At 34.5% G+C, this 20,422-nt stretch overlaps 3 protein-coding genes across 5 annotated transcripts in view; 2 read left to right on the top strand and 1 right to left on the bottom strand.

The window, feature by feature from the left end:
• alpha-Man-Ia (alpha-Mannosidase class I a) overlaps positions 1-2,255 on the bottom strand; it is a 923,832-nt gene extending 921,577 nt beyond the window's left edge. Inside the window, exon 1 of the mRNA XM_025304268.1 lies at positions 1,722-2,255. Coding sequence (XP_025160053.1) covers positions 1,722-2,108 — 387 coding nt within the window. The 5' untranslated portion in view covers positions 2,109-2,255. The remainder of the gene's footprint in view (positions 1-1,721) is intronic.
• A 4,500-nt stretch (positions 2,256-6,755) lies between these two features.
• On the top strand, positions 6,756-12,221 carry LOC105180628 (endothelin-converting enzyme 1-like). The gene is made up of 18 exons (XM_011136820.3): positions 6,756-6,937; positions 7,296-7,387; positions 7,681-7,842; positions 8,024-8,107; positions 8,244-8,455; positions 8,705-8,896; positions 9,026-9,145; positions 9,420-9,561; positions 9,629-9,746; positions 9,827-9,917; positions 10,011-10,187; positions 10,273-10,373; positions 10,732-10,790; positions 10,897-10,948; positions 11,045-11,112; positions 11,200-11,339; positions 11,520-11,684; positions 11,822-12,221. The coding sequence occupies exons 1-18, from the start codon at positions 6,918-6,920 to the stop codon at positions 11,999-12,001; spliced, it is 2,175 nt and encodes a 724-aa protein (XP_011135122.3). The 5' UTR covers positions 6,756-6,917; the 3' UTR covers positions 12,002-12,221.
• Positions 12,222-13,577: 1,356 nt separating this feature from the next.
• Positions 13,578-19,722, top strand: LOC105180627 (endothelin-converting enzyme 1-like). 3 transcript variants are annotated; one of them, XM_025304337.1, is made up of 18 exons: positions 13,578-13,657; positions 14,161-14,252; positions 14,511-14,672; positions 14,864-14,947; positions 15,080-15,291; positions 15,543-15,734; positions 15,870-15,989; positions 16,203-16,344; positions 16,417-16,534; positions 16,614-16,704; positions 16,801-16,977; positions 17,063-17,163; positions 17,270-17,328; positions 17,937-17,988; positions 18,059-18,126; positions 18,214-18,353; positions 18,550-18,714; positions 19,323-19,722. In XM_025304337.1, the coding sequence occupies exons 3-18, from the start codon at positions 14,516-14,518 to the stop codon at positions 19,500-19,502; spliced, it is 2,058 nt and encodes a 685-aa protein (XP_025160122.1). In that variant the 5' UTR covers positions 13,578-13,657; positions 14,161-14,252; positions 14,511-14,515; the 3' UTR covers positions 19,503-19,722. The 3 variants fall into 3 exon arrangements, with proteins under 3 accessions (XP_025160122.1, XP_025160121.1, XP_019695799.2); XM_025304336.1 differs by having other exon boundaries at positions 13,578-13,796; positions 17,270-17,316; XM_019840240.2 differs by having other exon boundaries at positions 13,578-13,796.
• Positions 19,723-20,422: the final 700 nt, after the last annotated feature.

Raw genomic sequence — 20,422 nt, 5'->3', positions numbered from 1 at the left:
GCTCTATTCTCGTAGTAAAAATCTTTGTTGTGACTTCGACAGTGATAATCAATTGGGGGAGCCCGAAAAAAATGTTACCCACTTATTTTTTGAACAATTTCTTTGGTAAATATTCAGAAGTACTGTTGTACCAAAAACTACGTTTTCTTGTTCAGTAATTTACAAAACTAGCTGTGAAGAAACATGTATACAAAGTTTTATATATATATTAAGGGAGGGGGAGGGGGGCTAAGATCTTTATATAGGAAAAGACACGAAAATTTTATTCCATATATTTAAAATTTTAAATATCGATTTTATACTGATTAAATACCGTTCACAGTTGTTAGTCGAATCTTTCGCCTTACTAAACATATGAGTCTACGATATACTAAAAGTGGATACCGAAAAGATTAGCAAGACTATGCAAGGTAGGACGTGTCATAAATTACAAGCAAAATAAAGCAGAGCATTATTCACAATCATGCTCTGCTTTAATCAAAAGCACAAATTTATATTATAAAGTCTAAATTATAGCGGAGAATAGTTTTGATTAATCTTTTTTTATACAAAAGTTCATTGAGTTTTTTATACTTTTACTCAAGAGTCTAAATTTGGTGCATTTTTCCTTCAGAGTTTTATAAGATCCGAAAAAACTTGAAAAAAATAGGTCGGTAACATTTTTGTCGGGCTCATCCCATTGATTATCATCATTGTCGTAGTCACAACAAACATTTTTATCCAGCATGTAGCAAAAATATATCAAAATTCGGAAAAGGCCCTATTCTAAAGTTTTACCTCTTTTTCTTTTTTTTACTACGCGAATGGCTTACAGTTGACATCAATTTTCTTAGGTGGCACGTCGAATTTTTCGGCCCTATAAATCGCGATGACTGCTATCAGATTTCTTTCTGGTTAGAAACATGAATATTCTGATTATGATTCTGTTGAAATTCTGATTTTCCGAGACAGAAGACTTAAATTCGTGGACGCGGGACAAACTTAAGAATTCCGGGACATTCCCGGAAATCCCGGCCATCTGGCGACCCTAGTCGGACCAGAAGAAAACAGCCTGCGCTTGCGGAATGCGCGATAAAAGCGCCGCGCGAATTCACTCCCTTCCCCCTCCTTTCCCGTTCTAGAGATTCAAACACGCCTGTTCCCAAAGCAACGTGTAAGTAATTGAATGCCGACCGGATTCGCCGCGCTCGGACTCGGCCGGACGCTAATCACGACGCGCCGAAACGCACGACTGATCATCATCCGACTATCGCGTGTTTATTCGATAAACATTCGCACTTCGCACGGCGGAAGCAGCGGATCAATGGGAGATCGTTATCGTCCATTGAGAGAGAATCTCGCGCGAGCGCAAGAGCACAGTGCGCGGGGCCGCGACGCACGTGCGTCCGCCATGCACAATGGCCGTATGTAAACAAACGTAATGGCCGTATGTAAACACACACGGACGCAGAGTACGGCGTGTGTTTAAACATCCACGAGAGGCGACTACGCCGCCGAAATACCGCGCGACTTCTCGCGCGAATAGCCCAGCTGGAAATTCGAAAAACGCGCGAAGCACGGTCGCGCTAACCTAACAGCTGACGCGTGCAGGCGAGGCGTCCGAGGGAGCGAGCGAGACGGAGAGAGGGAGAGAGAGAGAGAGACCGAGAGAAAGAAACAGCGACGATCATCTGGTCGACCCCGTTAGGACGAGCGAACGAGCAAGCGGGAGAAGGACACACCTGTAACTTCTGCTTGTCCTCAACCAGGTGCACGTCCTGGTGATCGCTGTCCTCATGGCCCGGCGGCACCGCATTCGGATGACCGCCTACGAGCGCATGAGAGTCCTTGACATCGCCAGAAGCACGCGGTGGTACCGGTAGCAGTAGGTCCGGTCCGGCCTTCTGCATGCGCTGGTACACGCGGTAAACACTGTTGACGGCGGCGCCGCCGGTGCGAAAGTCCGGCAGGAAGAAGAACGCGCCGAAGCACACGACACCGAACGTCAGGAACACCAGCAGGATCAGGTACTTCTCGCGCGGACGGAAGGACCGTCTCGAGAACAACGGCACCGGCACGCCGTTCGCGAAGCGCTGGTACGACGGCAACACGGCGGTCGACGTGGTCATCTTACCGCGACCGTCCGACACACGTACGACACGTCGCGCGGCACTTGTTCACCAAACCGACGTTCCGAATCCGCGAGAACTCTCGAGCACCCGTGCGCGTTTCGCCCCGTGGCCCCTCAGCCGTCATACGCCATTACGAATGCGAGCACCACCTGCGTGCGACGGTTGACATCTCTCGCGACCGCCACCGCAGCGCCGATCAGCTGACGTGGCGCGCGCGGGAAACGGCGAACGCGCGACTCCGCTTCCGCTCTCACTGAATGATCGAGCTCGCGCGGTCGCGCTCGCCCGATCGGTCCCGCCAGCGACATCTGCCGGCACATGCGCGCGCGCGCGCGCGCCTGAGTGCGCCTAGTCGGCTAGTGAGAGCGCGCGCGTGAGACGAGCTGCGGGATAACTGCGGGATAAATGCATTCCGTTGGTAAAGACCATCGCACGTGAAAGCACTAAGCTCGACTAAAAACGACCCATGGGCTCTCCTTTCCTCTCCTTCTCTCTGATATTCCTAAGAGAGCGCTAATGCACAACGAGATTTCTCTGGTACGCTAAATCCCGTAAGACCAACGGTCTTTATAGTGGCCGTTTTTCAACTATGACACACTAAATTACACTGTGCTACACCGTGTAAAGTATTTGTTGTTGGAACGCAGTTTAGTTTCTTTGTGTAACACTAGAGTGCATTACGGTTTGTCATTCTTATTTTTATGAGTATCTTACGGATCTATATAATAAGCATATAATTTTAAAACAATTAAAGGAATAAGTATTTTTCAAAAAATCCATTACATCCTTGCATTGTTTACATATAAATGGTTCTGAAAGGAAGTAGAAAGAAGATGATATATGAAGAAATTTATTTTAACAAGATATGTAAATAAAAAATGTCTTAATTATTTTTTTTTATATTTATCTTCAATTTCTCAGCAAACACATATGTTATATAACAGTTATATTGTTGAATAGGAAATCACAACTAACATGCACGTTACATGTAATATTGTGTTTGCTGGGTTTCGTTACAGGTTCCATTATGTTTCTTCGTATAAATCAGTATAATACAAAAATATATATAACAATATTTATATTATAGGTTACGTTCACACTAATTAACACGTTCGCGACATCGTGACCTACTAGTGGATCACACTGGTTTATATTAGTAGACGTGCGTGTCCATCGGTAGGTCACACACTATGAAGCATTGCATTGAATAAGATGAAAGCAAAGCCTTTTGTTGTAAAACAAACGCAAAGAAGCAATATATTAAAAAATAAATTGTGCGTCCTTTAGAGTGAACCAATGGATTTATTGATTGTCGCGAACGTGTTAACTATATTTATTATTGTAAATTATATTCGTACTAAAGGAATAAAAACAGGTACCATCTGTTACATAAAATATTTCGAAATATTGATAATTGATATGATTTACACACTGCAAATCAGACTTTTGCTGTGTAGAGAGCAGTGTAATACTGTGTCATTGTTGGAACATTCTGTGTTGGACCAGTGTTACACTATGTCCTCTGTGACCTTTGCTGGAAAACGGCCAGTATCTCGTCGGTACCGTAACTGTAAGGTATTGTAAATAAACTGACCAGTCACAGTAGATGATTCCTCTAGCGCAAGGAGAATAGTCGACTGTGATTGGTCAGTTTTCTTATGATCTTACGGTTAAAATTGTTCTACGTGCAGTGGAAACTTAACGAACCGAGGACGTTCTTCATTTCTTACATTTGACCTTCCTGATCATTTTTATAACGTTTCCACTTGTTATCATCTTATTGTCACTATGTCATTATTGCTTTGTGATGGGAAATTTGGTCTTCTTATTTGTTCTATATAATCATATTACAATTACATAATAATCATAATTAAATTTAACTATATGTTATACAGGAATTTCTGTTGAGAAAGTTGTATTTAAGTTTAACGTCTGAGGAAATGTTAATTTTCCCCGAAGGTCCTTCAAGATTTCATTTCAGTTCAGTTTTCAATTTATCTTCTCATATGAAAGATATTCGTTACTACTCTGGCAATTTTTCTACAGCTAAGGACAGTGCAACGTGTTTAAGTTGGAGCAAATTATGAAAAAAAATGAACGCTTGAGTTTATTAGTAGTTAAATCCAATGAGTTTAACAGCTTAACGGTCGCCACAATCTTTATGATATTCTTATCTTTAATAGCAATAAAGCGATAGACGACTTATGTACGGTATAATTTATTAACAACATTGAACATACAATTATGACACAGTCTCGACACAGTAGATTAACTTATGTAACTTATGTAACAGTCGATATATTCAGTTTCCTTATTTATTCACATTCCGTTCAAAGATTTTTTGTCGCATACGAGACGTGTTTACACATTTTTTTTACGGAATAGATGAAGTTGAAGGCGTTACATCATTATCTAGTTTGCAATATTGCATATGTGAAAACTTCATTGCGCAATGTTACCGTAAGATTATCTCCCAAGGCGATAAGTCCGCGTATAAATACGTCAGAAACTGTAATTTCAGTATACGTAACTACAACGTCAAATACTTCCAACTATGGACATGTGGGAAAGAAAGATAATAAGGCAACGAATTAGTAATAAATTAAATTAATATCGTCAATTGTCTGCGAATAATTGCAGATTATTATTTTGACATTACAACTTTTATTCGAATTCCTTAATACGCAAACTTATATAAACAGCACAAATGTTATGACATTAGCTCTCAATGGAGCGAGGTCATGACCAATTTAGACATTAACAATTTAATGGGCATAATTAATAGAAACCAAGCACTGATCTTAGTATAATAATTTTATTTAATAAAAAAAGTAGATTGTTGGTAAACATCAGGTATGTGTACGACAATATAATCTAAATAAGAGCTGAAATATTCCAGTTCGACCTTGAACTCCTTTCAGCAAATAATATTCGGTCTAGTAATTAATATTTTCCGATAAAATATACATAGCTCAGAGCACAATTTGTAATCGACATATTCTCCTATTCTTTTGCGCTTTTAAAGTGCTGAAATTTAACTTTTCGAAATGACGTATAGTTTGGCGTTTTATACACATAATTTCAAATAATCAGTAGTGTTCACGATGTGGCTATCAACAAAGAGCATATTCGATACGCGATGCATTTCGCATTTCATTGAAATAAAACGCTTTTGAAACAGCCAAGTGAAGATGATGAAAATGCTGTGACCGATCGCACGTGCCAAAACTGATTTAAACATTTTCGAAATGATGATTTTGATGTTCACGACCAACCATGCCCCAGTCAGTTAAAAAAATTTGAAGACGAGGAATTGAATGAGGAGAAAATTTACTGAATGAAAATACGGCATAAACACAACAAGAACTTGCAGAAAAGCTGGGAGTAAGACAGAAAGCTATTTGCGAACGTTTACATCATATGGGAAAAATACAAAAAGAAGGGAAGTGAGTTCCACGCGAGCTAACCACTGACAATAAAAATCGCCGATTGACCACATGCATTATCTTTCTTGCCAAATAACAAAAAAGACAGATTTTTGCACAAAATTGTAAAAAATCATCTGTAGACGCTGGTCAACCGACAACGTCGACAGCAAAACCCAAATATTTCGGAAAAGGTTCTTCTCTGTATATGGTGGAACCCGAAGAGTGTGCTGTATCATGAGTTCTTGGAAAACTATTAAAGTAGAGATTTGCAAGAGCAATTGATACGTTTGAGTGATGCAATTGAGGAAAATAGGCCATTTATTGGAAAAGGCAGCCGTGAAGTTATCCTGCTGCATGACAATGCTAAATCGCATATAGCAGAAACCACTAAGGAAACCTTTTTATATTTAGGCTGGGAAGTTCTCCCACATGGCGTATTCTCCAGACTTGGCTCCATCAGATTTTCATTTGTTTCAATTGATGCAACACGCATTATTTGATACATATTTTTCGACAGTTCACGTATGAAATTTCATCGATGACTTTATAGCCTCAAAGCCATCAAGTTTCTATCGTAATAGGATTCGGCAACCGCCCAATAAATGGCATAAGGACATCGATAAGAGAATATTTTATTGATTAATCTTGTTCTATTGACTTTTAAATAAAATCGCAAGTAATTGAAAATTGTCGAAAATCGAAAATAATTAACTACCAGACTTTATAGTTTAACTAATAACAAGATCAAAACATTTAAGGCAAAGTGTAACAAACTACTATAAAACATTCCTCCATGTATTATTTATTTAAATTCCATATATTTATTTAAATTCCATAGCAATCAAAATCTCTAGAAAAATGGCCAATACATTAGATTAATATGCTTAGATAAAACGCTTTCCTCTCCCTATTGATATACATGACGTCATGCGTTTGTCTCCGTTTAAAAAACAGACATGTTAACACATTATTTTAAAACGCTTTTGATTAAAAAAAAATGAATTACTCATCTTTTGGCAAAAATTTTAGAAAGAATATACACAACCACTATTTTTCCTTGTTTCCGTCAATGTTATATCTATCATCGCAAGTAATTGGCATGACTCATCTCTTACTGCACTTTCTTAATTATGCCATTTTTTACATTATACGGTACAAATTTCCCGAGATAAAACCTATATGAGAGGCTCACTGCTTTGCATTCTACCATCTGAGAACGAACGCGGAAAACAAGAACATTTCTCTGTTCGAGTTGGTCGTAATCGTATATAGCCGATCAGCTCGCTCGAATTTGTTGAACTAAAAGTGACTCCAATTTGCCGCAAAAATAAAGTGTTCAACTTTTCCAAAGTGTTCTAATAAATTGTTAAGTGTAAACATGTCTTTCTTGCAGTTATTGTGAGTCATATCTTTTGCTTTCCACTTGTTATTTCATGTTTCTGACATTGTTAGAATAAAAATTTAGAAATCTGGTGAAAATTGCGCAATGGAAAAGAAAGTGATTGTTCCCTATGGAAGTGACATATTTATATTTTATAAAATATGTTCAACATTTGTTACCGCGTACAAAAGACTGTGACAAGGAAATTTCCTTGATTTCTCTTACTCTCTCCTTAATTTTGCATTTCATACAATTTCGAATAAGCACAATTACAATTTTATTGAAAATAAATCGTACAAACTCGCGCGACACGTATTCTTGCATCGTTTCTACGCCGTTGATACGATTTACAGATAATTCTCTCTGTTTTTACAGCTTATATATTGCAATCGTAAGAGTAGGTGCGTTTCCTGATCGTCGACCGATTAATTACACCGTATGCGAGACCGATGCGTGTCGCACAGTAGGTATGTTGTAAACGCAACATGTTACATGTAACGATGTGACGTCAATTTTTCCTCTTAGCTATCTTATGTAAGCTCGAATAAAGTGGAATTAGGAAAATTTCGTGTTACGCTTGACAAAAAGCGAAAGTACGTAAACATCGAAAAGCACGTTGCAAAATGTCACGAGAAATATATAATAACGGATACAAATAGTGTTTGAATTTTGTATTAATTATTAATAATCAATGATAATTTAATAAAAATTTAAATTATATTGTACCAAGAGGGATGGTAATATTACTTCTCGCATATAGGACAGATGATTCAACGTGGTATCAACTATTCTTCTGATCCTTGTGATAATTTCTACAATTATGGATGCGGTTCATGGGCGGCGAACAATCCTATCCCCCCCAGTGCATTATATTGGAATACAGATGAGGTGTATGTTATGAAGATAAATCAACGACTCAAAGGTACGCGGTGCGTATAGGACCGTGTTAATTAAAACTAAATGTATCGTCCGCGCGAAAATATTTAAGAACAATTGTTTTGAACCAGATTTTCTCTTCGAACTGTCAATATCACGAAATGTCTAAAAATAAGCATCGTCCTTATATCTTACTGTTTGTCTTTCATATTTTATTTATTTTGTAGAGATACTTGAAGAACGAAGCAAATATGACGAATTACCGCCTGTACAAAAACTCAAGCAATATTATCGCTCATGCATGGACAAAGGTATGAACTTTGCATTCCTTGATATCATTTTTAATATCAAATGTGTAATTGATCCTATGATGATGTGATTGAATTAATTTTACATAAATTCCGAAAGTACGTGTTTACAAATAATTTTATATCTATGATACTACAGATGCGATCGAGAAGGAAGGACTCGAACCTATGATGACAATGTTAGATGCGACCGGTGGGTGGCCAATTATAATGGAGAATGAAGGCACAAACTTGGAGAATCTTACTTGGCAAGATATCGATAATGCTTATACTCAGAATTATGGCATTAGCAGTTTTTTCGGGATTAATTATGAACCTGATGATGAAGATTCAAACCGCAATATACTTACGGTATCTTTTTATTTATCTAATCATATGCGCACGTATATTACAGATATATGGTTCACATCTATTTTTAACAAGCGTTTTAGTGCTAATTGAATAGAACATATATTTTTACCTTATTTTGTTATGATAAATACTTTTCAAATTATATCGGACACGTTCATGTTAGACAGACTAGATCTATACGTGCCGAAGTTAATGAATGCTTAATATTAACATAACTGATGTAAACAATTAAAATATATATGATTATAGATAAATATAGATGGGACATCTTCTATTAAAAAGAAACTTTATTCAGAAGAAATATCGTTACCGGATCCGGAACTAACTGAAATGGAGGAAATAATAAAAGCTTTTGCCAAATACAAAGGAACCAAGATAAATGAAGAAAAAATAGACAAGGAAATAGAAGATTTATTCCTTTTTGGAGATAAATTGGACCAAGTAATTATTATTAAATAATTTTATTGTAATTATTTTATATTAATACTACACTTTGCATATTAATACTATGCATAACCATAACTGACAAAATAAATAAATCTGAATAAACTCACGGCTTAACTTTCACAGATCTTTAGTATGTCATATCAAGAAACTTATAAAGAAATGAAGCAAAATTACACCAAAATGAAGATTTCAGAATTACAAGAATATTACGATCTTGCAAAAACTGAAAACACAACTTCTAAAGTAAAGGAATTCTTCAAGTATAGTAACACCCTTTACGAATAAATAAGTATTCGTTTAACATATATAAATAAAACATATGCATCTCTACAAAAATATAGTAATATAATATATATATATATATTATGTTAAAATACACACATAATTCAATATCATATAATATTACCGTAATAATAATATACTGATAATGCAAGAGAATAATTATATTGTACGCGATTTTATAATTTCATTACGCTTACAAATACGTTTCATTACGATTCAACAAAATTCTTTTCAGATAAATTGGCTGCAAACGATACAATCTATTTACAACAATGTTAACGTGAGTATTAACGCTTCCAGACCTGTGAATGTATACAATAAAAAGCTTCTGCACAAATTGGCATATTTGTTGGATGAAACATCGCCTCGTATACTTGGTAATATGGGTGTATAAGAAAAAAGATTTGTTGAAATGACATTTTAATGCTCGATTTTTCTTCACAGTGAATTTCGTACAATGGAATATTGTATATCAATTTGTGTCGTTTCTGACCAAAAGTATGAGAGACATTGATTTCAAATTAACCTATGGAACATACAATATAACCGAACAAGGACCGCGGTAAGACATCAATATTTAATGAATCATAACTTTAATATAATTCTCAGAAACGTCCAAACATATTTTTATTTATTTTATAGGTGGGAAACTTGCGTTGAGGCAATACCGTTGCAAGACGTCTTATCTTATCTCTATATTAAGAAGTACAATATGACACATAATATAAAAGCTGTATGATCCTAAAATCTTTCTCTTTCCTGAAATTTATAAATAAGACATTGCAGTAAATAACAAACGAAATAATTTTGTATTAATATACTTTAGGCGACTGAAATGACTGCGGAACTAAAAACGGAGCTGAGAAATCATATACTATATTCAAAGTGGATGGATAATAATACGAAGGAGTTTATAATATCCAAAATAGATAATTTGATACAACTAATTGGTTATCCCGAATGGTATAATAATCAGACTGCACTCATCAAACGCTACGAAGGAGTAGGAAATTCAACGCACGTTTTTAACGTAATATTAAAAAATTATAATGTAACATTAAAAACTAATCAAATGTATGTGTTTCTAGTTGCAGATAGGTCAGAATTATTTCAAAAATGTTTTAACAGTCGTGATATACGAAATGAGAAGATTTCTTAAAGAATTTCGAAAACCTGTGAACAAATACGAGTAAGTCTATTCGTATAATATACCCAGACAGCACCGGACATCTAATGGATGTACATTTCACGTCCAATTTATGTCCGTATGTCCGATTTACGTCTGTGGACATAAATTGGATGTAAGAGGATGTCCTTATTGGACATCGGATCTGTAGGATGTCCGATGTACGTCCATCGGACGTCCATGTCCGAAGTTGTGACAAACGTACGTCTTATGGATGTCTTTTGTAAAAAAGAATGGACATATAACGGACGTCCAGTGGACGTCCGTGTGCTATTTGGGTAATAAATGGCTTAGTCTCAATCAGATAGATTGAATATTATACAAGCTTTCAATGTTATTAATGTAAGAAATATTATTACAGATGGGTTGAGTCCCCTCTAAATAAAAATTCTTTTTATTACTCATTGAGTAACGGAATAAGTACTTTTTTCTCCATTTAATTATATATATATATATATAGCATTAGCATAATATTTTTAACGCGATGTTATTTTATCACTAACAAATTTAACTTTATTGCTTTCAGATATACCAATATCTGAGATCCAGGATCCGTATTTTGCTCCCGGCATGCCACTGTGAGTGAATAAAATATAAAATATAAAATATAAAAGAATATTATCAGTACTTTAAATTAAAAGACAAAAAGTTTCATTTGTAATTAACTTTTTCAGTGCATTTAATTACGGTAGTGTAGGTACGGTTATCGGACACGAGCTTACGCACAGTTTTGATAGCAATGGTTAGTTTTGACAAATGCTCATAATCCATTAGTATATTATTAGTCAATGCATTATTGTCTTATAAATTGTGTACGTAAAATGTATAGGAATGCAACATGATAAGTTCGGCAATAAATATTCACAACATTCTAAGAAAATGAATGAAGCTTACAAGGAAAGACTAAAGTGCTTTGTGGATCAATATAATAATTTCACAATAATAACAACAGACGGATATGAAGAACGAGTATGTATTCATAATTACGACGGTTTATATTAAATTTATTTATTGGCAAATCCAAAAAGAACAATACAAATCTATACACGATATCGTCGACTCGTTTTATCTAACTCGAAATTTTAGCGTTCTCTAAATTTAGAGAAGGAAAAATATGTGCGATGAGCGTACTTTTCTGCTTATTTTTAGATAAATGGCCTACTTACAAGAAATGAAAATGTCGCTGACAATATTGGCCTCGAAATTGCCTTCGCAACATTTAAAAAACTCTTACTAACTGCAGGACCACAACCGAAATTGCCAGGATTAACGAATCTCACTGACGAACAATTGTTTTTCTTATCCTACGTAAATGTAAGTCGAATATCTTATAAATATATTAACATATAAGGAAAATTTGCTTGGGTGCGAATTCTTCAAATTTATCATTGTGAAATCAATTATTATAAACTTTTATTATATAAATTATGCATATAAATTGTGTTTTAAAGGCATGGTGTGAAACATCAAGAGACTTTTACGAGGAAGACTCTATTAACACTGACGTTCACGCATTTCCAAGATTTCGTATAGTCGGCTCTGCGGCTAATATGATATCTTTCTCTAAAGCGTTTAATTGCTCAGTGAACAGCCCAATGAATCGTAAATCCAAGTGCAACTTATGGAGATAGGCTGAAATATCGAAAAAACTTTACAAATTAATCCGAATTAAATATTAACGCGTTAAGAATATAACAACCTGTAAGATTTTAAAGAAACTTTAAAACTTTCTTATACTATTAACTCTTGGTTGAACAATCGAAACAACATGGAAGAAATAATATTATATAAAATTTTGTCTTGATTTTGTCTTAGCACTATTTATAAGTGGGATTTTATAAATAAAACAGAAAGGCGTTTTTATAAAGAAATAATAATAAAAAATTATACAAAAAGTCTAAAATCACGTCTGTCTTGATTTATTGAACTAACAGCAAAAAAATACAATATGACATGCACTTGTCATGTAGCTTTTATTCGTATTACATAATTGGTAATACATTTTAAGAAATCGTACAGGACAGATTTGGAATATCCATTGTCAAAAATTGAGTATTCTCAGATTTAATAACAGGATCTGTCACTTTTCTTCGAGACTACTCGCCGATTGGCCATATGCATTACCTTGCTCGCCAGACAACAAAAAACAAGATTCTTTGCGCAAAATCGTAAAAAATCATGCGTAGACCTTGATCAACCGACAATGTCGATAACAAAACCCAAACATTTCGGAAGAAAAGTTCCTCTCTGTATATAGTAGGACCCGAAGAATATGTTGTACCATAAGCTCTTCGAAAACTATTAAAGTAGAGATTTGCAAGAACAATTGATACATTTGTGCGATGCAATTGAGAAAAAAAGACCATTTACTAGGCAAAGCAGCCGTGAAGACATCCTGCTACACGACAATGTTAAACCGCATACAGCAGAAACCACAAAGGAAACCTTCTTAGGCTGGGAAGTTTTCCCACGCTACGTATTCTCCAGACTTGCTTCCATCAGATATTCACTTGTTTCGGTCGACTCATTGTCTGATACATATTTTTCGACAGTTGGCAACGTACGAAATTTCATCGATAACTTTATAGTATAAGCTACCTCAAAGTCTCAAAGCCACCAAATTTCTATCGCGATAGGTTTCGGCAATTGAGCAGTAAATAGCGTAAGATCATTGATAACAACGGAGAATATTTCATTGATTAATCTTGTTCTATTAATTTTTAATAAAAATTTAAATTTGTCAAAAGACAGAAAAAATTAACCACTAGATCTTGTAGTTTAACCAATAATAAGATCAAAAAGCAAAGTGTAACAAACTACTGTAAAACAGTCACCCATGTATTATTTATTTAAATTTTATACATTAGCAATCAAAATTTCTAGAAAAATGGCTAATACATTAGATTACAATATATTTCGATTAAACGCTTTCCTCTCTCTATTGACATGCATGTCATGCGTTTGCCTCCGTTTAAAAAGCAGACGTGTTAATATATTATTATAAAACGCTTTTGTTTAGAAACCATAAACTACTCATATTTAACCAAAATTTTAAAGAGAACACGTACAACCACTGTTTTTTCTCGTTTTCGTCATTGTTATATTTATCATCGTAAGTGATTGGCATGATTCATCTCTTACTACACGTTTGTAATTATGCCGTCTTTACATAATACGATATAAATCTCCCGAGATAAAACCTATACGAGAGGCTCACTGCTTTGTGTTTCACCATCTGAGAACGAACGCGGAAAACAAGAACATTACTACTAGAGTTGTTTGTAATGGTACATAGCTGATCAGTTCGCTCGAATTTATTGATTCAAAAGTGATCCCAATTTGCCGCAAAAATAATGTGTTTAACTGTTCCAAAGTGTCCTGTTCTAATAAATTGTCAAGTGTAAACATGTCTCTCTTGCCGTTATTGTGAGTTCCATCTTCCGTTATTCACTTGTTATTTCATGTTTCTGACATTGTTAGAATAAAAATTTATAAATGTGTGGTGAAAATTGCAGAATGGAAAAGAAAGTGTGATTGTTCCCTGTGAAAATGACATATTTTATTCGTGAAAACATGTTCAACGTTTGTTACCGTGCATAAATAACTGTAACAAAGAAATTCCCTTGATTTCTCTTTCAGGCTCCTTAATTTTGCATTTCACGCAATTTCGAATAAGCGCAATCGCAATTTATTGAAAAGAAATCACACAAACTCGCGTGCCACGTATATCCTTGCATTGTTTCTACGCCGTCGATTCGATTTCTAGGAATTAATTATTCTGGTTTTACAGCTTGTGCATCGCAGTCGTAGAAGTATCTGCGTTCCCTAATCGTCGACCGATTAATTACACCATATGCGAGACTGATGCGTGTCACACAGTTGGTATGTTAATGAATGTATGTTACATGTAACAATAATGTGTGTGACGTAACGTCAAGTTCTCCTCTTAACTGTTTTACATACGAATAAAATAGAATTATGAAAATTTCGTATTATGTTTAAAAAAAGCGAAACTATGTAAACATCGAAATGCACGTTGCAAAATAATTAATTATTAATGATTAATGATAATTTAATAAAAATTTAAATTACATTATATCGGGAAAGGTGGTGTAATATTATATTACTTCTCGGATACAGGACAGATGATTCAACGTGGTATCAACTATTCTTCCGATCCTTGTGATAATTTCTATAATTATGGATGCGGTTCATGGGCAGCAAACAATCCTATGCCCCCCAGTGCATTATATTGGAATACGGATAAGGTGTATATTATGAAGATTAATCGACGTCTGAAAGGTATGCGGCTCGACAATGCGTGTAGAAACGTGTAATTAAAACTGAATGTATCTCTTACGCAAGAATACTTAAAAACAATTATTGTTTCGAACAAGATTTTCTTTTCGATCTGCCAATGTCAAGAAATGTCTAAAAATAAGCATCGTCTTTGTATGCTACTATTTATCTTTCATTTTTTATTTATCTTGAAGAATTATTGGAAGAACGAAGCAAACATGACAAATTGCCGCCTATACGAAAGCTTAAGCAATATTATCGCTCATGCATGGACGAAGGTATGAACTTTGCATTTCTTGATGTCATTTTTAATATCAAACATTTAATCGATTCTATAACGTAATTGAATTAATTTTGAATTCCGAAAATACGTTTACAAACGCAATAACTTTATATCTATGGTACTGCAGATGCGATCGAGAAGGAAGGACTCGAACCTATGATGACAATGTTAGATGCGACCGGTGGATGGCCAATTATAATGGAGAATGAAGGCACAAACTTGGAGAATTATACTTGGCAAGATATCGATAATGCTTACATTCCGATTTTTGGCTTTAGCAGTTTTGTTGATATTAGTTATGAACCTGATGATGAAAATTCAAACTACAATATACTTATGGTATCTTTTTATTTATCTAATCATACATGCACGTATACTACAGATATATGGTTCATATATATTTTTAACAAGCGTTTTAATATTAATCGAATGGAACATATCTTTTTGGCTTATTTTGTTATGATAAATACTTTTCAATTTATATCGGACACGTTCGTATTAGACAGACTAGATCTATACGTGCCGAAGTAAATGAATGCTTAATATTAACATAACTAATATGTAAACAATTAAAATATGTATGATTATAGATAAATATAGATAAAATATCTCTTACCGAAAACAAACTTTATTCAGAAAGAGTGTTGTTCTCGAATCCGGATCTAACTAAAATGGAAGAGATAATAAAAGCTTTTGCCAAATACAAAGGAGCTAAGATAAATACAAACAGAATGGACAAGGAAATAGAAGATTTATTCCTTTTCGAAGAGAAATTTAAAGATGTAATTATTTGTAAATAATTTTAATGTAATTATTCCATGTTAATATTACACTCTGCCTATTAATACTATACATGTATAAAACCATAACTAATAAAATAAACGAATCGGAATAAACGTACGACTTATCTTTCACAGATCATTAGAAAGTCATATGAAAACGTTTTTAAAGGACTGGAGATAAATCGTACCAAAATGACGATTTCAGAATTACAAGAGTATTACGATCTTGCAAAAACGGAAAATACCACTTCGAAGGTAAAGGAATTCTTCAATTTTAGCTACACTCTTTACGAACAAATAAGTACTCGTCGAATATAGAGAACAAAATTTTACATAAATATAGTAATAATATACATACATATTATATCAAAATTGTGGTAATAATACTGATGATACAAGAGAATAATTGTTGTTTTACAATTACATTACGATTACAAGTTCATTACGATACCACAAAATTTTTTTCAGATTAATTGGTTACAGACGTTACAATCTGTTTACAACAGTGTTAATGTGAGTATTAACGCTTCCGAACCTGTGAATGTATATAACAAAAAGCTTCTGCACAAATTGGCATATTTGTTAGACGCAACATCGCCTCGTATACTTGGTAAAATATTAATGATGTATAAGAAAAGAAATATGTTAAAATAACATTTTAATGTTCGATTTTTCTTCACAGTGAATTTCGTACAATGGGATATTGTACGTAAACTTGTGCCGTTTCTGACCAAAAGTGTGAGAGACATTGATTTCAAATCAACCCATGAAAAATACAATGTAACCGAACAAAAACCTCGGTAAGTCACGATACTTAGTAAATTGTAACTTTAATATAATTCTCAGAGACGTCCAAACATATTTTTATTTATTTTATAGATGGGAAACATGTGTTCAGGAAATACCATTCCAAAACGCCTTGTCTTATCTTTATGTTAAGAACTACAATATAACACATAATATAAAAGCTGTATGATCCTAAAATTTCTCTTTTTGTCAAAAATGTTTATAAATAAGATATTAAAGTAAATAACAAACGAAAGAATTTTGCATTAATGTGCTGTAGGTAATTGAAATGATTGAGGAAATAAAAACAGAACTGAAAAAACATACATTACATTCAAAGTGGATGGATAATAATACGAAGGAATTTATAGTATCCAAAATAGATAATTTGGTACAATTAATTGGTCATCCCGAATGGTACAATAATCAAACTGCACTCATCAAACGTTACGAAGGAGTAGGAAATTCAATGCACGTTATTAACGTAATATTAAAAAAATATAATGTAACATTAAAAACCAAACAAATGTATGTGTTTCTAGTTCCAGATAGGACAGAATTATTTCAAAAACGTTTTAACAGTCGTGATATACGAATTGAGAAGATTTCTCAAGGAATTTCGAAAACCTGTGAATAAATATGAGTAAGTCTATTTATATAATATAGTAAATGATTTACTTTTAATCCCTCGGATAGATTAAATATTATACAAGCTTTCAACATTGATAATGTAAGAAATATTATTGCAGATGGTTTTATTTCCCTCTAGATAAAAATTCCTACTATGACCAATCGAGTAACGGAATAAGTACTTTTTTTATTATTTGATTATATACAGGGTGTTTGATAGCTGATCATGCAGACGAAAGTTGGAGATAGATTGGGTGTAGCCGAGAAGAAAAGTCATGTACCATAATGTCAAATTGCCAATAGTTATCGAGTTATTAATTAAAACATGTGAGCCAGCGCGTAGAGAGCGGAGGGCGACCGCAGTACGCGCGCAGAGCGCGAACGACGAGGAGCGAGCAAGCTATAAGAAAAAAGCTATAAAGAAAAAGCTCGCTCGCTCCTCGTCGCGCGCGATCGCCTCTTGTCGCTTACGTTGCCCCTCGCCACGCGCGCTCGCCTATCGCCACTCGCTGACTCCGCCTGTATCAAATGGCTACGTGTTTACTGCGGCCGCCCTCTACGCGCTCGTTGGCTCACATGTTTTAATTAATAACTCGGTAACTATTGCCAATTTGACATTATGGTACATGACTTTTCTTCTCGGCTACACCCAATCTATCTCCAACTTTCGTCTGCATGATCAACTATCAAACACCCTGTATATATATACACATATAATAGCATTAGCATAATACTTTTAATGCGACGCCATTTTATCACTAACAAATTTAACTTTGTTGCTTTCAGATGTACCAATTTCTGAGATCCAGGATCCGTATTTTGCTCCCGGCATGCCGCTGTGAGTGAATAAAATATAAAATACTTTAAATTAAAGGATAAAAAGTTTCATCCGTAATTAATTTTTTCAGTGCGTTTAACTACGGTAGTGTAGGTACGGTTATCGGACACGAGCTTACGCACAGTTTTGATACTACTGGTTAGTTTTGACAAATGCTCATAGTCCATTAGTCTATTATTAATCAATGCATTATCGTCTTATAAATTTTGTACGTAAAATGTATAGGAATGCAACACGATAAGTTCGGCAATAAATATTCACAACATTCTAAGAAAATGAATGAAGCTTACAAGGAAAGACTAAAGTGCTTTGTGGATCAGTATAATAATTTCACAATAATAAGAACAGACGGATATGAAGAACGAGTATGTACTCATAATTGCGGCAGTTTATATTAAATTTATTTATTGGCAAATCCAAAGAGAGAAAGAGAAAGAGAAAACAATACAAATTTATATACCATACTTTCGATCTGTTTTATCTAACTAGAAATTGTAACGTTCTCTAAATTTAGAGAAGGAAAAATATGTACAATGAGCATACTTTTCTATTTATTTTTAGGTAAATGGCCTACTTACAAGGAACGAAAATGTCGCTGACAATACTGGCCTCGAAATTGCCTTCGCAACATTTAAAAGACTCTTGCTAACTGCGGGACCACAACCGAAATTGCCAGGATTAACGAATGTAACTGACGAACAATTGTTCTTTTTGTCCTATATAAATGTAAGTCGAATAACTTATAGGTAAATATATTAACATATCAGGAAAATTTACTTAGGTGAATTCTTCAAATTTATCATTGTGAAATCAACCATAATAATCTTTTATTATACAGGGTGTTTGAAAGCTTATCATACAGATGAAAGTTGGAGATAGATTGGGTGTAGCCGAGAAGAAAAGTCATGTACCATAATGTCAAATTGGCAATAGTTAACGAGTTATTAATCGAAACATGTGAGCCAATGAGCACGTAGAGAACGGTAGGCTGCCGCGGTAAGCACGTAGATATTTGGTATAGGCGGAGTCAACGAGCGTCGATAAGCGAGCGCGCGTGGCGAGAGGCAACTGTAAGTGACAAGAGGCAAGCGCGCGCGACGAGGAGCGAGCACGAACAACGAGCGAGCGAGTACAAGCGACAAGAAGCGGCCGCCCAGCGCTCTCTACGCGCACATTGGCTCACATGTTTCAATTAATAACTCGATAATTATTGCCAATTTGACATTATGGTACATGACTTTTCTTCTCGACTACACCTAATCTATCTCCAACTTTCGTCTATATGATAAGCTTTCAAACACCCTGTATATATATGAAAAAACTGTATTTTAAAGGCATGGTGTGGAACATCAAGAAACTTTTATGAGGAAGATTATATTAACAATGACGTTCACACATTTCCAAGATTTCGTACGATCGGCTCTGCGTCTAACTTTGTATCTTTCTCTAAAGTGTATAACTGCTCAGTAAACAGTCCAATGAATCGTCAATCCAAGTGCAACTTATGGAAATAGGCTGAAATATCTAAGAGATTTTACAAATTAATCCGAACTAAATATTAATGCGTTAACAATACAATACAATACAATACAACAAATCTTTACGATTTTAAAGGAACAAAGCTTCCTTGTACTATTAACTCTAGGTTGAATAATCGAAACAACATAGAAGAAATAATATTATAAAAAGCGATTAGCGCTATTTATTAGTGGAATTTTATAAATGAAATAAAAAGGCGTTTTTATATAATTTATATAAAGAAATAAAAAAATCTATACAGAAAGTATAAAATCACATATATCTTGATTTATTACTAACAGCAGAAAAACACAATATGACATGCACCTGTTATATAACTTGTTATGTAACTTTTACTCATATTACAGAATTAGTAGTACATTTTAAGAAATCGTACAGGACAGATTTGGAATATCCATTGTCAAAAATTGAGTATTCTCAGATTTAATAACAGGATCTGTCACTTTTCTTCGAGACTGCAGTCTCTAACTATTAATCTAACCTTACGATATCAACCCATATTATTCAATCTTACTTAAAGCAGTATGCTCGCTTAAAGCGAACATGTCATAAAGTAGCAATTAATAGAACAAATGTCAGTAGTTTACACTCCACATGTTTTACAATTTCAATAAAACAACATGTGCCTATGTGCATTTGTTAGATTAAACTTTGTTTTCTGCCAATGTTGGTGACATCCCATAATAATTATAAGAATCTCGTTAAAACCTTGCCTAAGAAGAACAATATGCTTTATAAAAGCTGTTTAAATACGTATGCGAAAGAAGCGATAAATATATTACATTTCACATACATACACATGTTCACAGGTCTCTATAGACGTACTATACATAACTGGCATTTCTATTGGATGCTTGAATAAGTTTCCGCCTTTTTTTTCTGTGAAATGAAAGAC

This window comes from Harpegnathos saltator, unplaced genomic scaffold (genome assembly GCF_003227715.2).
Source record: "Harpegnathos saltator strain DR-91 unplaced genomic scaffold, Hsal_v8.6 scaffold60, whole genome shotgun sequence".
NCBI lineage: Eukaryota > Metazoa > Arthropoda > Insecta > Hymenoptera > Formicidae > Harpegnathos > Harpegnathos saltator.
This window is presented reverse-complemented; position numbering and strand designations above follow the sequence as displayed.